Source organism: Lolium perenne, chromosome 3 (genome assembly GCF_019359855.2).
Source record: "Lolium perenne isolate Kyuss_39 chromosome 3, Kyuss_2.0, whole genome shotgun sequence".
Classification (NCBI taxonomy): Eukaryota; Viridiplantae; Streptophyta; class Magnoliopsida; order Poales; family Poaceae; genus Lolium; species Lolium perenne.
In genome coordinates, this window is record NC_067246.2 from 19,006,174 (window position 1) to 19,027,203 (window position 21,030).

The 21,030-nt window shown below is 45.9% G+C and overlaps 2 protein-coding genes across 2 annotated transcripts; both read right to left on the reverse strand.

The window, feature by feature from the left end:
• Positions 1 to 219: 219 nt before the first annotated feature.
• LOC139837480 (laccase-20-like) lies at positions 220 to 3,798 on the reverse strand. The gene is made up of 5 exons (XM_071826909.1): positions 3,687 to 3,798; positions 2,932 to 3,083; positions 1,794 to 2,035; positions 1,588 to 1,710; positions 220 to 1,489 (listed from the first exon to the last, which is right to left on the reverse strand). The coding sequence occupies exons 1-5, from the start codon at positions 3,795 to 3,797 to the stop codon at positions 324 to 326; spliced, it is 1,794 nt and encodes a 597-aa protein (XP_071683010.1). The 5' UTR covers position 3,798; the 3' UTR covers positions 220 to 323.
• Positions 3,799 to 16,642: 12,844 nt separating this feature from the next.
• LOC139837481 (laccase-20-like) lies at positions 16,643 to 20,653 on the reverse strand. Its single transcript, XM_071826910.1, has 5 exons — positions 20,551 to 20,653; positions 19,904 to 20,055; positions 18,264 to 18,505; positions 18,066 to 18,188; positions 16,643 to 17,976 (listed from the first exon to the last, which is right to left on the reverse strand). Exons 1-5 carry the CDS (start codon positions 20,641 to 20,643, stop codon positions 16,811 to 16,813), a joined length of 1,776 nt encoding a protein of 591 aa, XP_071683011.1. The 5' UTR covers positions 20,644 to 20,653; the 3' UTR covers positions 16,643 to 16,810.
• Positions 20,654 to 21,030: the final 377 nt, after the last annotated feature.

Consider the following 21,030-nt stretch of genomic DNA (forward strand, 5'->3'; position numbering starts at 1 on the left):
GATCCCATAAACAGGACTTGCACCACGGCTGCTGACTGCATGACTCCAACCCAGGTTCATTCAAACAGATTTACACCACAGTTAATTTTTCAAAAATCAATACCATATATATTTATACAAGCAAATAGTATATAGTAGAAATACATGAGCTGTCTGCAACGATTGCAAAATAAAAACTAAAAAAACTAGCAAATTTCTTGTAAAATACTAGTCACAAATTTCACATCCAACGAACAAAATAATTTAGATGACATCGAAATGTCTATAGTTCTTCTTCGACATTCACGGTGTATGAAGTACCATACTGTTGCACGTTTATAATCTTATTCCTTCATGTTTGTGCACTTTGGAAGATCGGAAGGTGGCGGGGGAAGAGTCTCATCCAATGTGGGGCCATTGGCCACCTCGAACACCGTCGCCATACCCATGGCAATGTGGAACTCGAAGTGGCAATGCAGGAACCACGCCCCTGGATTGTCGGCGACAAACCGGATGGCAGCCCATCCGAGCCTTGGCACCTGCACGGTGTTCTTCAGCGCCGGGTCCACAAGGTTGTATCCACTCACATCCCTTGCAGGGTTATAGTTGCCATGGCCCTGCGCAAGCACAAAGAAGTCGTGCCCATGGAGATGCATCGGGTTGGAGTCGCTCTGCATCGTGGCAGTGCTCTGGAACACCACCTCCACCACGGCGTTGTGCGCAAACCTACGCATCGTCGTCGCCTTGCGCGTCGCCTCGAGCTCCTCCAGCTTACCTCCGGGGACGACCGGAATCAGCGCTGGGTCAGTGAAGTTGAATGACCTCGGCGGCTGGATAGGAAGGTCCTGCACCCCCATGAAGGCACCATTCGCCTTTGTGTGCTGCCTGGCCTCTAGAATCGACATCTTCTCGGGGAGATGGAAGGAGACGTTGTTCATGTATGCCACCTCTATCGACTCATTGCTTCCTCCCCTCTTGCATGATGGCTTGTTCCCCTTGCAGATACTGCCCTTGCCGAGCGCAATGTACAAATGCTCATCGACGTGACCCTGGATCTGTGCAAGCAATGGGTTACCAGGCAGGCCTGATAGGTTGCCATGGAAATAGAAAGACGCCAGCGTGTCATGCTGGTCAGGCATCTCAGGCATGGGCACCTCCTTTGTGCAGTTACCACCGACATCGATGGGGGCGTTATTGTACTGCACCACTCCTCTGGACATGAACACCGGAATCTGAGGATCTGGAGCTGGTGGCTGGTTGGCTAGGGCGACCATGTAGTAGCGGCAAGGTGGTGCATCAGCAACCATGAGGACATCGATCGTCTCGCCTGGCGCAACCGCGACGACATCGGTGGTGTATGGCTTGACATAGTTGGCGTCAGCGCCGACCACCGTGAACTTGTGACCGGCGACTTTGAAGTAGTACTCAGAGAAGAGCACCGCGTTCACTAGCCGGAGCATGTAGGTCTTACCTTGCTCCACGTTCAGAATGAAGTTGTCTTCTACAAACCCTGAAACGTAGACGTCATACAGTGTTTCTAATGATTGTTCAGAAGACTCGGTCATGTACTAGGAAGTTTAAGTTTGCTTCATCGTGTGAATTATATACCTGAGCAGTTGTAGAGATCTCCTAGCTTTCCATTGATGGTAGCTCCAGCGGGATTGTCACTAAAGTGGCCACCTGTTGAGAAGTTCTTGTCCACTTTCATCAGATCTCTCTGCCACCATTCACCTGCAAGCAACATCAAAATAGCAGAATAATATGAGAATCATGGTGAAAATCAGGAGATTTGTATCCTTGATACAACCATATACCTATGATGACAGGAACGTCCATGTGAGGCTTCTGAAATGGGTAGGAGCCGGACTTCGGGCGAATGATGATGATGCCGTGCAGGGTTGCCCGCAGGATGGAGACGTGAGCGTGCCACCAGAGGGTGCCCTCCTGCCCGGTCACATTGAACCGGTAGGTGAAAGTCGTGTTTGGTTGGATTGGACACTGTGTTATCATATCGGCTCCATCGGCCCAACAAGACAATGTCTGCTTGACACCATGCCTGCATTAATAATTACAGGAAGACGTGTTTGGTTGGTGGTAACTCAAAAAACGGAAAATAGAATAAAATTATCCACATTATCACAATATAGTATATAGGCGCACTGCGAAATGGCATCATATTAGTCCATGTGAAACAAGACATATATCCCATGGCACCAACAAGAAAGTGAAGCTTCATGCCCCACCCTCGTGAACCACGACCATCTCTTGGGGCCATGGCTCCCGGTCTTCACCACGCCGTCCGGGGGGGGGGGGGGGGGAGCTGCCGCATGAGGACACCACCTGGCTGCGACCATATAAATAGAAGGGATTTGACCGCCCCTGTCCTCTACCGGCAGCGTGGCTGACAAGTGATGAGCGGCTGGGGTGGAGGCTACGGTTTATACAATCCTAATATGTATCATACTTACTCGGAGCTAGTTATTCCCCTAATGATGCTGCTATTGTAAACTTCATTAGCAATTCACACGAAACTGTTGCACCAACAAGTTTTCTAACTTAAGTTGTCAAAGTCTTATTTGGGTCGAGTTGTGACATTGTGACACGAGAAAGCCTTTATGTGTCAACGACAATAGTACTTGAAAATGATTTCCCGAGAAGATTAAAGATAAAGATACAAGTGAAGATTTCATTTTATAAAGTACTTGGAAGATGATTCATTTTAGTAAAACATTAGGTCGATTTCGGGCCTACCGTCTAAAACATGAGGTCGATCAATTTCTTGAATAATGTAAACTATAAATTTTGAATTTAAATTTTAAGCGCTAGTATTTCATAGTTAATATTTCGCATCATAATAAGTAACATATATTAAAATTTTATAAATGGATCTCTGTATTGTTTTGGGACGGCCCTGCCATGCCACAAATGGCTATATGTTGGAGAGAAACGTACCAGTGAATTGTCATTCCATAGGGTGACTCATTGATGAGGTGGACAATCACGGTGTCGCCTTCCGTAGCCTCTACTGCTGGTCCTGGGAACTGACCGTTCACTAGCGTGACCAGCGTATCGTTGCATAGGTGCCGCATATTCACTTGTTTTACCTGCATGTTGTTGGATCGAATTATATGCTTTATAGGTCAAAATCAAATCTAAGAATAGCATTCTTTCAGGAGTACCTACTACTGCATGTTATCAAATATTTATTCTTTTTTGACTGATTTGTCCTGACATATGGCATCTTAACTAAACTTTTTATCTACCACAAGAGGATGTGCCTGACAATAAAATGATGAACCAAGTTGGCACCGATGCTTAAGCTATATATTCTCTTTGTTTTAAAATAAGTTTCACAAATTTATCTATATTTATATGTATTTACCACCAAAACATGTCTAGATATATGTGATTCTAGATAAATCTGCGATACTTATTTTAAAATGAATAGAATATAAAACATGCGATTTTTTTTTGATAATTTATTTTCACCTATTTGGCCCTATAGGTATTGATAATTTATTTTCACGTATTTGTGCCCCGTGCAGTTTTTTTTGCAGGATTTCCTTGCACATGACGTAAAATATAAAAAGGGTTAAAGCTGAATATATAGAGATGTGCACAAGTACTAAAAAATTATGCCAAATATTGTTAGATATTATTCAAATGAAAAAAAATCTTTTTGCCAAGTAGCAGACATGTCTACTCACAACAAATGTATGCTCAACCACCGCTGCTTTGGCGCCTGCAGCTCCGGCCGACAAGGCCATGGCGGCATAGAAGAAGAGGATGGATGCTGCCATGCGAAGTATCTTGCTCATCTTCTCTAGCTTGTGTGTTGGGTCTGAAAATTTAAGTAAGAGCCAAAGGCCTTATATAGACATAGTCTCCATGTAGTCACCACAGAATTAGTCAGAGGCCAAATTAGATTCGATCAGAGGCCGCGTAGTAGGTTCATAGGTCAGCGTTTAAAAAGTGCCGCCTTTGCTATCTTTGTCTACACGTATGTTCGTCCATAATGTTTTATAGTTTATCAGTCGAAGAATATTTTATACGGATATGCTAATTATCTGCTATTGAAAATCAACTTAATGCTCAGTTAAGTTCAAAACCAACATGTCTTTATCGTGATTCGTGCGTTTCATGAGTTGCAAGGGAAGTTGCAACTAAGGATTGTAGTTGCAAGTGAAGTTATATTTCTGTTGCAAATGTGATTTTTTTGTTGTAATTTGAGTGACCATATATTTTTTAAATTACAAGTGAGTTGTAGAGCAAAAAAAAAAGAAGACCTGCACACTACAAAATTATGAAATGACTTCACTTGAATTAATAATTCTTAGTCGACTAAGAAAATTAGTCACACCCTATCTTATAACATAGTTTTCTATGTCAACAAGTATACAAAAAATAATAATATATGTAAGATCTTTGCTTGGATGGCATCCAGTGTTCCGAACGGTTTCAGAACTTCAGATTAATCCACAATAATAATGTATTTCCTACCTCATGACAGAGGAAAACTATGTATAGCCACGTGCCAAAAGACCACTCCAACGAAATTACCGTCGTCAGAATATGACTAATTAAGCCAGTACTGTAACAACCGTCAAAAAGCAAATCGTTTACCAGCCGTAGCAATTCTCATCTGTGTTGTCTCCGGTGTCTCCCCGCAGCCTGCAAGAGAGATGTGGTCAATTTGCCTGACTTTTCCTTGACTCTGCACCATGTCAACAATGGGTACAATTTAGGGGCAGCAAAAGCATTGGTCCTTTTGTGCACAAGCAACAAGCAGTCGCACGACAACAGACCATTTCATTGCACCCAGAGCTGACTTGGCCTTGACCACGACGAAAGACCATTTCATTGCATTATGTTATTTTCTTTGAGATGGGGTGTGCCCGGTCTCTGCAGTCGATATATATAACACTTTATTAAACAGTGCTATTTTTACAGGTTATCCGTATGGTTACGCACTGGATACACGAATGGTTATACCTACTACCGGAGACTCAACGTGCGTATATGGATTCTGGATGCAGCCGTCTGGAGACGGTTGCTCGGGATATCTACAACCCGAGTGGCTGGCAGCCTATTAAGAGATTGCAACTAGCATAATTGTCTTTTTCTTTTTATTTTCCGATGATTAACTTTTATGTACACCTTATGTGTCTCATCAGTTGTATAACTTCTGAATTTTGAACTATACAATAAAATAGTTGTGTGTATCAATTGGTGCAGAGGCTGGGACGATGCTCCCATTTCTATAAAAAAATAAACAGTGCATTAGAGATTCAACGTCTAGAATTCAGGATAAAAAGGATCGATACAAATATCAACAATGGAAAAAAATAGCTAAAAACTTCTGGGACTAAACATCTTCCAGTTTATTAAGGGAGAGTGAATATAGTTAACTTGGGACATTTGCTCCCGTCCCAACTCCAAAATCTACTGGTCCATGTTAGCTGTGGGGCCATTAATATGGCACGCGTGGGTTAGTTGGTGTTGTTGATGCTCTTCAGAACTTACAAGGAAAGTTAAGTTCTTGGGGTGCAGAGGAGTTTGGTTGTTTGCCGCGGACTGTGAGAAAGCTTCGACAAAAATTAAACAGTCTACGGGCGAAGTCGGTGGGCCGTGGTCCAAGTGAGGAAGAGAAGGCCGTCGTCAAGAAACTGCGACGTGCCTTACACCACCAAGAGGAAATTTGGTTCAAACAGAGTTCCCGCGTGCTCTGGCTACGTGAAGGGGACATAAATTCGTCGTATTTTCATGCATGTGCAGCCCAGCGAAAAAGAATGAATAAAATTGAGCTATTAGAGCGAGCTGATGGGTCGGTGTGTACTAATACGGATGAAGTGCATGCGGAAGTTCAGGATTGTTAGATGTATATATCTGTATATTGTAGTTTCCCCATATGTTAGGGGGCTTCCTGCATATTTGCACCTATACATGTAATATATATTGTGGCCTTTGGCCCCTTGGTAATACAACAAGCATATTACCCTAACATGGTATCAGAGCTCTAGGTTAGCTCCTTGCAGCAGCCGCCGTCGTCCGTCCCGGCAACTTGCCGCCGCGTCCGACCGCCACCGCCGCCTCTTCCCCGCGCCCCGGCCCTCTTCTTCCCCGGCCATCCATCCGCCCCCACGCCGCTGCCCCCACGTCGCCGGCCCGACTCCACGCCGCCGGCCTTCTCCACGCCGCCGGTCTTCCTCCGCTCCGCCGGCCGCCCGCCGCCCCCACGCCGCCGGCCCGTCTCCACGCCGCCGCCCCCAGGTCGTCCGCCCCCGGCCCTAGGCTCGCCGCCGGCCATCCGCCCCGCCGCCGGCCCTGCCTCCCGCTCCGCCGCCCTCTCCTTCCCCGGCCGGACCTCTCCTTCCCCGGCCGGATTCACGCGACGCAGAGTTTTCCATCGAGTTTTGATCCCGATTCGATCTGGTTCTAAAAAAAAACGAAAAAAAAGAGAGAGATGTCTTCCTCTTCGGGCTATGTTGCGATTCCTCGCTGCCCGGTGATCTTTGATGGCGCGAATTATCCTGATTTCGCTGCCTTCATGCGCGTCCACATGCGTGGTCTTCGTCTTTGGGGTGTACTTTCTGGCGAGGTCTCCTGTCCACCGCGCCCCGTTGCACCGCCGCCCGTTGCCCTTGCCCCTGATGCTACTCAGGCGGATAAGGATGCAGCCAAGAGCGCTGATGATACTGCTCTGGCTGATTATGACCGGAAGGTCCAGGACCACTCTACTGCCGTTGCGACTTACCGGCTTGATCTGACTGACTACACTCAGTGGATAGATGACGATGCTCGTGCTGCTGCTGTTCTCACCTCCAGTGTTCTGCCTCAGTATGCTGCTGAGTTCATGGGTCTTCCCACTGCTGCTGCTCAGTGGGCTTTTCTTCGTCAGCGCTATCAACCGTTGGGATGCTCTTTACCCGTACGTAGTCCGCCAGGAGCATGCCCTTCAGCAGGGTGATTCTACTATTGATGAGTTCTACACTCAGAGTGCTGTTATTTGGCGTCAGCTTGATTCTCTTCGTACAGTTGTGTGTGCCACCTGTCCCTGCTGTCTGACTGTGCGCGTGGATCTGGAGTTTTAGCGCGTTTTTGAGTTCTTGTCGCGGCTCCGTAAGGAGTTTGAGCCGCGCCGTGCACAGTTGCTTGCCCGTGGTCGTGTTCCGCTCTCTGAGGTTCTGGCTGAGCTTCGTGCTGAGGAGACTCGTCTTCGTGGTGCTGGTCTTCTTGAGGTTCCCTCTGTACTTGCTGCTCGTGGCCCTCCTGTGCCGTCTGCTCGTGGACCTCCTACGCCGCCGGCTTCGTTGCGGTCTCCCGCACCGCCGATACTCTCTACTCCTCCAGTCCAAGGCCAGAGTCAGCCTCAGCTGCCTCGTGGTACGACAGCACCTCCCTGCACCTACTGTGGCAGGTCTGGCCACACTGTCTCTACTTGCTGGCAGAGGGATCCCAGCTTACGTCAGCGGCACTATACTCGTCGGCAGGCTAGTTCTTCAGGATCTTCTGCTGTTGCACTATCTGATCAGGACATTCTCCGTGGTCTTCGTGGTCTGCTCGCTGCTACAGGCTCTTCCTCGACGGGTACTGCTGGTTCTGTGCCTGGCTCTTCTGGCACCTCGCGACCACCACCTTCTACACAGTCAGGTATGTCATCCCCGTGGTATCTGGATTCTGGAGCTTCTTTTCATATGACTTCTGCGTCTTCTATTCTTTCTGCTCTTCGCTCTCTCGTTTCTCATGTCCGTGTTGTCACGGCCGATGGTACCTCTCTTCCTGTTTCCAGTCGAGGCACCCTCTCTACTTCCTCTTTCTCTGTTCGTGACGTTTCTCATGTTCCTAGTCTTAAGATGAACATGTTTTCTGCTAGTCAGCTTACTGATTCTGGTTGTCGCGTCATTCTCGACGCTGATTCTTGTGCAGTTCAGGACCGCCATACACATGCCCTGGTTGGGGCTGGCCCTCGCAGCCTTGAGTCCCTGGGGCTCTGGGAGTTAGACTGGCTTCGTGTTCCTCCTGCTGACACTTCATCTACCAGTTCTCCTGCGGTTGCTGCTTCTGTCACTGGATCTTTTCAGCAGTGGCATCATCGGCTGGGTCACCTCTGTGGCTCCCATTTATCGTCATTAGTTCGTAGTGGTCTTCTGGGGCCTGTCTCAGGAGACGTGTCTTTGCATTCGTGTCAGGGTTGTAGGTTAGGCAAACAGATCCAGCTTCCCTATCCTACTAGTGTGTCTGTATCTCAGCGACCTTTTGATTTAATTCATTCATATGTTTGGGGTCCGGCTCCCTTTCCTTCGAAAGGGGGTCATCGATACTATATTTTGTTTATTGATGATTTTTCGCGGTACACCTGGTTGTTTCTTATGCGCTCTCGCAGTGAGGTCCTCTCTATTTATCAGCGCTTTGCAGCCATGGTTCGTGCTCAGTATTCCACGCCTATTCGTGTGTTTCGTGCTGATTCTGCAGGAGAGTATATCTCCCAGCACCTGCGTGGTGTTCTTGCTGAGTAGGGCACCCTTGCCCAGTTCTCGTGTCCCGGCGCCCATGCTCAAAATGGTGTCGCCGAGCGTAAGCATCGTCATATTCTTGAGACTACTCGTGTTATGATGATTGCTTCCTCTCTTCCGCCGCATTTCTGGGCTGAGGCTATCGCTACGTCGACTTACCTCATTAACATTCAGCCCTCTGCTGCCCTTCAAGGTGGCATTCCTCTCGAGCGTCTTTCTGGTCGCTATCCCGATTACTCGACTCTTCGTTTATTTGGTTGCGTTTGCTATGTCCTTCTCCCTCCTCGCGAACGCACCAAGCTGACCGCTCAGTCTGTTGAGTGTGTTTTTCTCGGATACAGTGATGAGCATAAGGGCTATCGCTGTTGGGACCCTGTTGGTCGTCGGATGCGCATCTCTCGTGACGTCACGTTTGATGAGACGCGTCCCTTCTATCCTCGCCCCACCTCGGGTACTTACCCGGTGAATGATATCTCTTTTCTTCTTTTGTCGGATACACCCCCTGCTGTCCCTTCTCCTCCCCCTTCTAGTTCTGATGCGCCTCCTTCACCTTCGGCGCCATCCTCTCCTCCGTCTAGTTCCCCTAGTACTCCTCGTTCTCCGGCTTCGGATCCTTCCGATGCTGTCCCTTCTTCCTCTTTTTTCTGATGAGTTGTCCTCTGCTGATGAGCTCCCTCCTTCACGGCCTGTTCGTCAGCGTCGTGCTCCAACCCGTTACTCTCCTAGTCAGTACGGTCTCTGTGTTGTTTCTGAGCCTACTTCTTATCGGGATGTTGAGCGTCATCCTGAATGGCAGCTTGCCATGGCTGAGGAGATCGCTGCGCTTGAGCGCACTGGCACTTGGGATCTTGTTTCTCCCCCTTCTGGTGTTCGTCCTATCACGTGTAAGTGGGTCTATAAAATTAAGACCCGCTCTGATGGATCTCTTGAGCGCTATAAAGCGCGTCTTGTGGCTCGTGGTTTTCAGCAGGAACACGGCCGCGACTATGATGAGACTTTTGCCCCTGTGGCTCATATGACCACTGTGCGTACTCTCCTTGATGTTGCTTCTATTCGACGCTGGTCTGTGTCCCAGCTTGATGTTCAGAACGCTTTTCTTAATGGCGGGTTGAGTGATGAGGTTTACATGCAGCCTCCTCCTGGGTATTCTGTTCCCGATGGGATGGTTTGTCGTCTTCGACGTTCTCTCTATGGTCTGAAACAGGCCCGTCGTGCCTGGTTTGAGCGCTTCGCCTCTGTGGTGACTGCTGCTGGTTTCTCTCCTAGTTTTCATGATCCAGCACTTTTCGTTCACACTTCTCCTCGTGGACGCACTCTTCTTCTTCTCTATGTTGATGATATGATCATTACTGGTGATGATCCTGAGTATATTGCCTTTGTCAAGGCTCATCTTCGAGATCAGTTTCTTATGACTGATCTTGGTCCTCTTCGCTATTTTCTTGGCATTGAGGTTTCTTCTACTCCTGATGGCTTTTCTATTTCTCAGGAAAAGTACATTCAGGATCTTCTTGCTCGTGCTGCTCTTGGGGATGAGCGCACGGTTGATACTCCTATGGATCTTAATGTTAAGCTTCGTCCTACTGATAGTGATCCTCTTCCTGATCCCACCCGTTATCGCCATCTTGTTGGGAGTCTTGTTTATCTTGCTGTCACTCGTCCTGATATTTCTTATCATGTTCATATTCTGAGTCAGTTTGTCTCAGCTCCTACCACTGTTCACTACAATCATCTCCTCCGTGTTCTTCGTTATCTTCGTGGCACGATCACTCGTCGCATTTTCTTTCCTCGTTCCAGCTCTCTCCAGCTCCAGTGCTACTCGGATGCTACGTGGGCGAGTGATCCTACGAATCGTCGTTCGCTTTCTGCTTACTGTGTGTTTCTTGGTGGTTCGCTTGTTGCTTGGAAGACGAAGAAACAGGTAGCAGTTTCCCGTTCGAGTGTTGAGGCTGAGTTGCGAGCTATGACTTTGTTGATTGCTGGGGTGACCTGGTTACGGTGGTTGCTTGCAGATTTTGGGGTCTCTGTTACGACACCCACTTCACTTTTGTCTGATAGTACAGGTGCTATCAGTATTGCACGTGATCCGGTCAAGCATGAGCTGACCAAGCATATTGGTGTTGATGCTTTTTATACACGTGCTCAGGTGCAGGATGAGGTTGTTGCGGTTCATTATGTGCCTTCAGATTTGCAGTTGGCGGATTTCTTTACAAAGGCACAGACTCGAGCGCAGCATGACTTCTTACTCTCCAAACTCAGTGTTATGGATCCACCATGAGTTTGAGGGGGGGGTGTTAGATGTATATATCTGTATATTGTAGTTTCCCCATATGTTAGGGGGCTTCCTGCATATTTGCACCTGTACATGTACTATATATTGTGGCCTTTGGCCCCTTGGTAATACAACAAGCATATTACCCTAACAAGGATTTCTATCAGGCATTATATACGTCTCAAGGCTCAGGTAACATGGACGAGCTACTGAATTTGGTGTAGCCGGTTGTTTCAGGCCAAATGAACGAGGCGATGGACAGAGTGTATACTGAAGATGAAGTCAAATTAGCTCTATTTCAAATGGCACCCTCTAAGGCGCCAGGGGTTGATGGCTTCACCGCAGGTTTCTTTCAGCGGCACTGGGATCTTCTCAAACAAGATATAGTGCAGGCTGTTCTGGACTTTTGGAATGGAGGTGTTCTACCTACTGGAATGAATGATACTTCGATAACTCTAATCCCTAAGGTAAAACATCCTCAAGAAATTTCCCAATATAGACCTATCTCCCTTTGCTCTGTCCTTTATAAGATTGGGGCTAAGTGCATTGCAAATAGATTCCGTGGCTTTCTTGGAGATATTATTGGGGAAGAACAAAGTGCTTTTATTCCTGGCCGTCTCATTACAGATAATGTTCTTATTGCTTATGAAAGTGTTCATGTGATGAGAAGGAGGAAGAAAGGGAGGAATTTTTCTTGTGCTGTCAAGCTTGACATGATGAAAGCGTATGACAGGGTTGAATGGCATTATCTGGAGGCTATCATGTCAAAACTCGGCTTTAGTGACAATACAGTCAGACTGATTTTGAAGTGTGTATCTTCGGTCAGGTTTACAGTGTGGGTGAATGGTGAACTACTGCAGTATTTTACCCCGTCGAGAGGGCTTCGACAAGGGGACCCCATTTCACCCTATCTGTTTCTTTTATGCACACAAGGGTTCACGGCCTTACTGAATAATTATGGCGGTGGCCAGGTGGATAGAGGAATCAGAGTTAGTTCTCAGTCTCCATGGATTAATCATCTACTGTTCGCTGATGACAGTCTGATATCTATGAATGCATGTCTAGGAAGTGGAGAGAGGCTTAATGAAATTCTGCGGATATATGGGGAATGCTCTGGACAAAGAGTCAATCGAGAGAAGAGCTCGGTCTTTTTTAGCCCGAACACCCCAGGCCTTGTTCGGCAGGAAGTGAAACAGATTATCGGTATTGCGGTGGAAGCATTTAGTGAGCGATACCTAGGCCTTCCTACTGCTGTAGGGCGCATCACCAGTGACTCATTTGACTATATTTCCGAGCGGATACGCGGTAAGGTCCAGGGATGTGAAAGAATGTTGTCATGTGCAGGGAGGGAAATTTTTCTGAAATCTGTAATCCAAGCGATTCCTCTGTTCAGTATGACTTGCTTCAAGCTGACGAAGAAGCTATTTAAAAGTTTTTCGTCGAGCACTGGTAAATATTGGTGGAGTAGCTCCTTGGATCGCCGGTCTCTACACTGGGTTTCTTGGCAGGAGCTAACAAAACCAAAGATACATGGCGGAATGGGTTTCAGAGATCCCGAGATGTTTAATATTGCTCTTCTGGCCAAGCACGGTTGGAGATTATTGACAGAACCTGATTCCCTCTGTGCAAGGGTGTTAAAAGGGAGATACTTCCCGAACTCTGATTTCTTGCAAGCTGCAGTACCTGGGCGAGCGTCTGCTACTTGGCGAGCGATAGTGGCTGGAAGGGAAGGCCTCCAGCTCGGCTTACTGAAGCGAATAGGAGACGGGTCCTCCGTAAATGTCTGACAAGATGCCTGGGTTCCTGGTCCAGGAGTATGAGGCCGGCAGTTCAGATTGGTGAGGACAGAATCAACTTGGTCTCAGATCTTATTGATGGTGAGAATGGACTTTGGAGAAATGAACTAATTCGGAGGAATTTCATTGCTCCTGATGCTGACGCCATTCTGAACATTCCGCTGCGTCGCGGAGGAGAGGATTTCTGGGCCTAGAACTTAGAGAAGTCAGGTCTTTTTTCCGTAAAATCAGCGTATCGCGCTCTAATGACTCGCAACGAGCAGGCTGCTCTAGAGGAAGGGACGATTACCGAAACCTCAGATTCTGAAAAACGGAAATGGAAGGCTCTCTGGAAGTTGAATGTGGTGCCAAAGGTCAGGGTATTCTGGTGGAGAGTACTTCGCGGTACACTGCCAGTTGAGAGTATCCTTAAACACCGACACATTGCACAGAGTGCACGTTGCAAAATCTGCCTAGCTGCAGACGAAGATTTGATGCATGCATTGCTTAAGTGCCTACATGCACGGAAGTTTTGGGAGGAGGCGCAGGTGTGCCTTGAGTTTACCCTCCCCAGATTACATCCAAACACTTGGTCGATAGATATTCTATGTGACCCTATGTTCTCAGACACGGATCGCACAAAAATTATTACTACCATATGGGCGATTTGGTCCTCGAGGAACAGCTGGACGCATGATTGGGGTGGCTTCAACCACGTTCACTCATTGAAGTTGGCTAAGGAGGCTCTTGCGGTTTTATCCCTACCGAAGAAGATGTCGGCAATCCTCCCGGGCCATGGTTGGAGACCACCAGAACTTAATGTTGTCAAGATCGACACGGATGGAGGTCTCTCACTGGATGCTCACAAGGGCAGTGCTGGCGGCGTAGCGCGCACATCGTCGGCGTTCTTGGGAGCCTGGAGCAAACCTTACGAGGGTATTACTGACCTTCTCATTGCTGAAGCCCTGTCATTGCGCGACGGAGTCATCTTTGCCCGTCTGCGTGGGTTTATGAGAGTGATCATGGAGGTCGACTGTCTAGAGATGGTACATCTTTGGGCTTCTCGTCGCGGTGCAAGATCAATCGTGGCGCCCATCCTTTCGGAGATTGGAGAGCTATCCTGTAATTTTCTTTCTTTTGATATTAAGCATGTACCTAGAGCAGCCAATGTACCGGCCCATCTCTGTGCCAAGAAAGCTTGCACATTGACGGTGACGCGTGCTTGGTTTGACTCCCCCCTGACTTCCTCGTCTGCAGCTTGCTAGCTGATCAGGCAGGATCCGTTTGCGTTGATTGAATAAAGCTCTCGTTAAATGTCATCAATGTCCGGCTACGAGCTCCTCAAGTGCATCAATGTAAATTGAGATATTCATCACTCACCAATTCAAAAAGGTAAATTGTCATGTCCGCGGGAGTTAAGAGACTCCAAGACGACGCCTTCAAAAAGATAACGACATGAGCGTCGCTACTGCCCGCTCCATAAGAGGTTAGGTTTTCAGGCGGAGAGACTTATGCACTCGCGTCAATAGAAAATGTCGCATCTCCCAAGCGACGCATTCAAAAATGAGAATGACACCCGAGGGCGCCGTCGTCGTTGGCACCGAAGATTAACCTCCCATTATCTCTCCCTGGTGTAAGGAACACCTTTTTTTATTGAAGAACACAACCCTCTTGAGATACGTTTGTCAAACCCTAATGATTTTTCTTTCAAAAGAACGCCTAGGATTCTAAAACAATACAAGTTTTACCTGGGAAGGTACATCAGTATTCATAGCTAGAGGATTTTTTTTTTTGAAATTTTTGAATGACTGTATGATCGTTTGTTACTTCTTATATTTCTTTACAGAGTTACGAAACATCGGTTGCGTGATGGCAGACTACTTGGTGTTGATTTCCTGTGCTAGGTCTAGCTGGATCTGCTTGGGGTTGGGCACAATTGTGAAAATCACCGACTTGACAATCGGTGAGAACTACAACAAAAAACTGTGAGGCAAGGAGATGAATTTGGCATGGCGTGTTTATAAGTATACAAACAACTGCAAATGCTTGGATCGGTGGATCATTTTAAGACAGCTAGACATGTGCATGATGGTTGTCGGAGAGAAAGAAAGCGAGAAAGATGACGGCATTTCTCATTGGCTAAAGGCAGATGAGCACGAAAAACATAGTAGATAGAGGAATTCAGAGAATTCTTTACTAGTTATCACTTGGTTTCATTGGGTTTTCATTTGATTTTGTATTTCAACTAATGTTAATATCACAATGCAGGTGATACCTTGTTTTAAGTTGTGTATTTCAGGAAACAATCATTTTTGGTAGTTCCCACGACATTTATGAGCTAATCGCAACAAAATATGAAGATTTCCTATTGAAGCCAAATCGATCTAAGCGCTACAAAGTGTTTAGCGGGTAACAGTACGGGCGTACGATGCGTCGCCGCCTTCTCCACCTCAATACAAGTACCTTTCGTAAAGAAACCGAGGCAAAAAAAGGAAGAGAGACACATCCACCAGATACACCAAGAGAGTAGACCATGTCTGAAGAAGGAGAGCACCACCATCGACTCTCGCCAAGATCTGCCCCCTCTAGATTATCCACTCATCCATCACATCCTACTTGCACTAAGAGAGAGAAAGAGAGACATTCATACTTGTATGATTAGGGATTTGAACCTCTTTTCCTATCTCGGTTTGTATTTTATTTAATCTTCAATTATTGAGGCTTGCTACGGTAATATCGAGATGAACTCAATTTACATTGGCATGGTATCATTGTGGTTTTTTCCTCTCATGTGTGAGTAAATACACATAGGTGTGGGATATGTAGAGGATTGGTGAGATGTGTTGTGCCTATTTTACTCCACCATTTGTGAATTATAATTACGATGATTATATATGAGAATGAATGTCTATGTGTACCTAATGTTGTTCTCTAATTTAAGGACCCAGGTAACATGTTCTTGAGAACTCATAGACATGAACTTGTTTGTTAGTGAATCGGCAACCCCCGAGTGACACGACCGATATCAAAGAGGATCTAGTAATACTCGAGGACAACAAGGAACCACCAAGATTAAACCTTTGATGTGGTTTAACCACCTTAATAGATGCTGATCATAATTTTGATAATATGAAAAATAATCATTGGAGAAAGATGAAATCTACGAAGAGAAGTTTTACTCTCTTTTGGGTTGCTTGCCTAATCAGATATAAATGAAAAGAGTCATATTCACTTATCACATTTATTTCACACGCCACATTCACTATCACCATGAACCGTATGTCCCTGCGCCTGATCTTTCTTTTGCAGAAATTCGTTACCTTTCTCAATAGTTGTTTACTTTTATGAAACTTTACTTTATTGCACTTTCAATATATGAAACCCCTATATTCACATTCACCCTTTTTTCATTTCATGTTATAGTTCATAAAAATATGTGATGAGCATATACTCTTGACATTTATTCTTGATACATCTTCCTGAGCAGGGACCTGTGGAGAAGAAAAGGACAGAGAAGAGAAGAACATCTGCTATTTATTTTCTTGGAAGCAATTTTTGTCAGAGTGGAGTTCCGTTCATGGAGCTCGGGTTTCTAGGGTTTTACACTGGGGTGTCACATTGGCGTCTTGAAAGCGGCCGGGGAGAGGAATATTTCCTTTTCAAGCGTGGGAATCACTTTTTATAATTTAAAAAGACACTATTCAGATTACACCTTACACGTGGACTATGTATATACTTCATTTTGAATATTTATTCCATAATAAGGCTACATTCTTTTATCTGTTATTGTCTCACGTATATTTTGAGATTTCTCTCAAACTTCATTTCCTGACATCGTCAATGATATCAGCATATGCTTGACATCACTTCCAGCCTGCTCCCATCCTTTTTGGTTTGCTTCTACTTAATTTTAGGTATTTTTCCGTAAAATCAATCTCAAACTCTGGCAAGGATCCCATAAACAGGACTTGCACCACGGCTGCTGACTGCATGACTCCAACCCAGGTTCATTCAAACAGATTTACACCACAGTTAATTTTTCAAAAATCAATACCATATATATTTATACAAGCAAATAGTATATAGTAGAAATACATGAGCTGTCTGCAACGATTGCAAAATAAAAACTAAAAAAACTAGCAAATTTCTTGTAAAATACTAGCCACAAATTTCACATCCAACGAACAAAATAATTTAGATGACATCGAAATGTCTATAGTTCTTCTTCGACATTCACGGTGTATGAAGTACCATACTGTTGCACGTTTATAATCTTATTCCTTCATGTTTGTGCACTTTGGAAGATCGGAAGGTGGCGGGGGAAGAGTCTCATCCAATGTGGGGCCATTGGCCACCTCGAACACCGTCGCCATACCCATGGCAATGTGGAACTCGAAGTGGCAATGCAGGAACCACGCCCCTGGATTGTCGGCGACAAACCGGATGGCAGCCCATCCGAGCCTTGGCACCTGCACGGTGTTCTTCAGCGCCGGGTCCACAAGGTTGTATCCACTCACATCCCTTGCAGGGTTATAGTTGCCATGGCCCTGCGCAAGCACAAAGAAGTCGTGCCCATGGAGATGCATCGGGTTGGAGTCGCTCTGCATCGTGGCAGTGCTCTGGAACACCACCTCCACCACGGCGTTGTGCGCAAACCTACGCATCGTCGTCGCCTTGCGCGTCGCCTCGAGCTCCTCCAGCTTACCTCCGGGGACGACCGGAATCAGCGCTGGGTCAGTGAAGTTGAATGACCTCGGCGGCTGGATAGGAAGGTCCTGCACCCCCATGAAGGCACCATTCGCCTTTGTGTGCTGCCTGGCCTCTAGAATCGACATCTTCTCGGGGAGATGGAAGGAGACGTTGTTCATGTATGCCACCTCTATCGACTCATTGCTTCCTCCCCTCTTGCATGATGGCTTGTTCCCCTTGCAGATACTGCCCTTGCCGAGCGCAATGTACAAATGCTCATCGACGTGACCCTGGATCTGTGCAAGCAATGGGTTACCAGGCAGGCCTGATAGGTTGCCATGGAAATAGAAAGACGCCAGCGTGTCATGCTGGTCAGGCATCTCAGGCATGGGCACCTCCTTTGTGCAGTTACCACCGACATCGATGGGGGCGTTATTGTACTGCACCACTCCTCTGGACATGAACACCGGAATCTGAGGATCTGGAGCTGGTGGCTGGTTGGCTAGGGCGACCATGTAGTAGCGGCAAGGTGGTGCATCAGCAACCATGAGGACATCGATCGTCTCGCCTGGCGCAACCGCGACGACATCGGTGGTGTATGGCTTGACATAGTTGGCGTCAGCGCCGACCACCGTGAACTTGTGACCGGCGACTTTGAAGTAGTACTCAGAGAAGAGCACCGCGTTCACTAGCCGGAGCATGTAGGTCTTACCTTGCTCCACGTTCAGAACGAAGTTGTCTTCTACAAACCCTGCACATGCATGCAGACGTCACACATTTTTTATGTCTGATAATTGTTCAGAAGACTCACGAACATGCTGCGTTGTGTTAAATATTTACCTGAGCAGTTGTAGAGATCTCCGAGCTTTCCATTGATGGTAGCTCCAGCGGGATTGTCACTGAAGTGGCCACCATTTGAGAAGTTCTTGTCCACTTTCATCAGATCTCGCTGCCACCATTCACCTACAAGCAACACCAAAATAGGATCAGAATCATGGTGAAAATCATGATATCTGTATCCTTGATGCAACTACATACCTATGATGACAGGAACATCCATGTGAGGCTTCTGAAATGGGTAGGAGCCAGACTTTGGGCGAATGATGATGATGCCGTGCAGGGTTGCACGGAGGATGGAGACGTGAGCGTGCCACCAGAGAGTGCCCTCCTGCCCGGTCACGTTGAACCGGTAGGTGAAAGTCGTGTTTGGTTGGATTGGACACTGAGTTATCATCCCGGCTCCATCGTCCCAACAGGATAATCGCTGCTTGACACCATGCCTGCATAAATTATATGACAGAAAGAGATGTTTAGATCATGGTACTCAAATAACCAAAACAAAAATACACATTTATCACACCGCCGCACTGCCGCTGAGGTTGCCAAAAAGAGAATAATTCCACGGCGAGGGTAGAAGCCGCCACGCGAAGAGACCGCCCCGCCACCGCCCTCGTCTGAAGGGCTTTGACCGCCAGCGTCCTTCAGCGGCAGCGTGGGAGACTAGCAAGAAGGCGCTGGGGTGGCGTCTAGGGTTTATTAAGGGTCTGTTTGGATTGTTGCCCGTAACTGCCCAGCCAAAATTTTGGTGTTGACCACGGCCGTGGGTATTGGTTTGGATTGAAGCCAAATTCTGGGATCCCAGCCAATTTTTTGGTCATGCGGTCACTTTTCTCGCCAACGGCTGGGCAAAACGGCGGCGGCGAAAAGCTGCGCCAAATATTTGGCTCGCCCTGGTTTGGTAAGGCTCGCGCGGGCACAATCCAAACGTCCCCTAAATCCTACTATGTATCGTACTTACTCAGTGCTAGTAGTTCCCCTAATGATGCTGCTGTTGCAAACTTCATTAACAATTGTTACTACGGTTGCATCAACAGGTTTTCTAACTGAAGTTGTCAAAGTCCTATTTTGGTGCTGTCAGGCTGTGACACAAGAAAGGCTTGACGGGTCAAAAACTATAGTACTTGAAATTTATGTTCTAGAGAAGATCAAATATAAAGATATAATTGCAGATTTCATTTTAAAAACTACTAGGAAAATGATTCATTTTAGTAAAACATGTGGTCGATTTCGAGCCTGCCGTTTAAAACACGAGGTCGATAAATTGCTAGACTAATACATGTACTTTGTTTTGTAATCCATACATTTTGAATTTACTTTGTAAGCACTTGTGTTTCATAGTTACTTTTTTTTGCATCGTAATAAGTAACATGTATTCAGAAATTCAATTCGGCACCCGGGTGCATATGCTCCCTCTACCACAACAACATATTTTTCTAAGTGTCAAAAAAATTTGATAAAAAAATTCTACATGTACATCCCCATTATATATATGTGTCCGTCAAGTTTCGCAAAAAAAGATATTTTTTATGGTATATGTAAAAAAGAGAGAATTGTTTTTGTCAAAAGCCTTATTTTTATCACTAAATTTTGTCTTTTTTACACACAGCCATACAATGAGTCGATTTTTCATGAAACAACTTTGTTGGTGCGTAGCATGTGAAGATATAGGTGTGAAATTTTATATATAATTTTTTGAATAATTCAAAATATGTCTAAGATGCATTTCAAAATGGATGTATGTATTGTTCAAATTTTAGAACCCCTTATCCTCCAGTTTTTAGGGACGGCCCTGTCATTCCACATCCTAAGTAATGGCTATATGCCGGAGATAAACATACCAGTGAATTGTTATTCCATAGGGTGACTCGTTGACGAGGTGGACAATCACGGTGTCCCCTTCCGTAGCCTCTACTGCTGGACCTGGGAACTGACCGTTCACTAGCGTGACCAGCGTATCGTTGCATAGGTGGCGCATATTCTCTTGCTTCACCTGCATGTAATTGGATCGAATTATATCCTTTTCAGGTCAAAAAATAAATCTAATAATAGCACTGCTTTCAGCAGACCTACTAGTATATTTATCAAATACGTAGTATATTTATTTTTTCTTGACTTACTTGCCGAGGCTGATGGCATCTTAACTAAATAATTTATCTACCAATAGGAAGTGTGTAACAATAGAACGACTGCACCAAGCTGACAAATTAAGGTGCTTAAGCTATCTATATAACTATTTCAGAGTGTACTGTATCACTACAATAAAAGATCGTATGCATCAGTTGATGCAGGGACGGAGGAGGATCTCGTTTTTAAAAAGCTATATCGAAATCACAAGAGGACAATAAACACAGGTAGAGAAAATACTTTGACTACTATATTGCCCTACAGGTAGAGAAATTACTGAAAATTTTATGCCAAATATTGTTAGAGATTTTCTAAATGATAAAAGAAATCATTCTGCCTAGTAGGCGACTTGTCTACTCACAAGAAATGTGTGCTCAACCACTGCTGCTTTGGCGCCTGCAGCTCCGGCCGACAGGGCCATGGCGGCATAGAAGAAGAGAATAGCTGCTGCCATGCGAAGTGTCTTGCTCATCTTCTCTAGCTTGTTTGTCGGATCTGAAAAATTAAGTAAGACCCAGAGGCCTTATATAGATGTATGTGCATGGTGGATCACTCGTACGTATAGGTGAAGACTCTATGTAGTAGTCAAGACAACGAATTAGTCAGTTTTCCAGACGGGTTCAGATTAATCCACGAAAATAATGGATTTCCTACCTCATGACAGAGGAAAACGATGTACAGCCCACACGTGCAAAAGGTAACTCCAACGAAGTTACCGTGGTCAGAAATATAATTAAGCCAGCACTGGAACAACGGTCAAAAAGCAAACCATTTACCACCCACTCATCTGATTACTCGCTCTATTCATAAATACCTTGTGTTTTAGGTTTAGTTAAAGTTA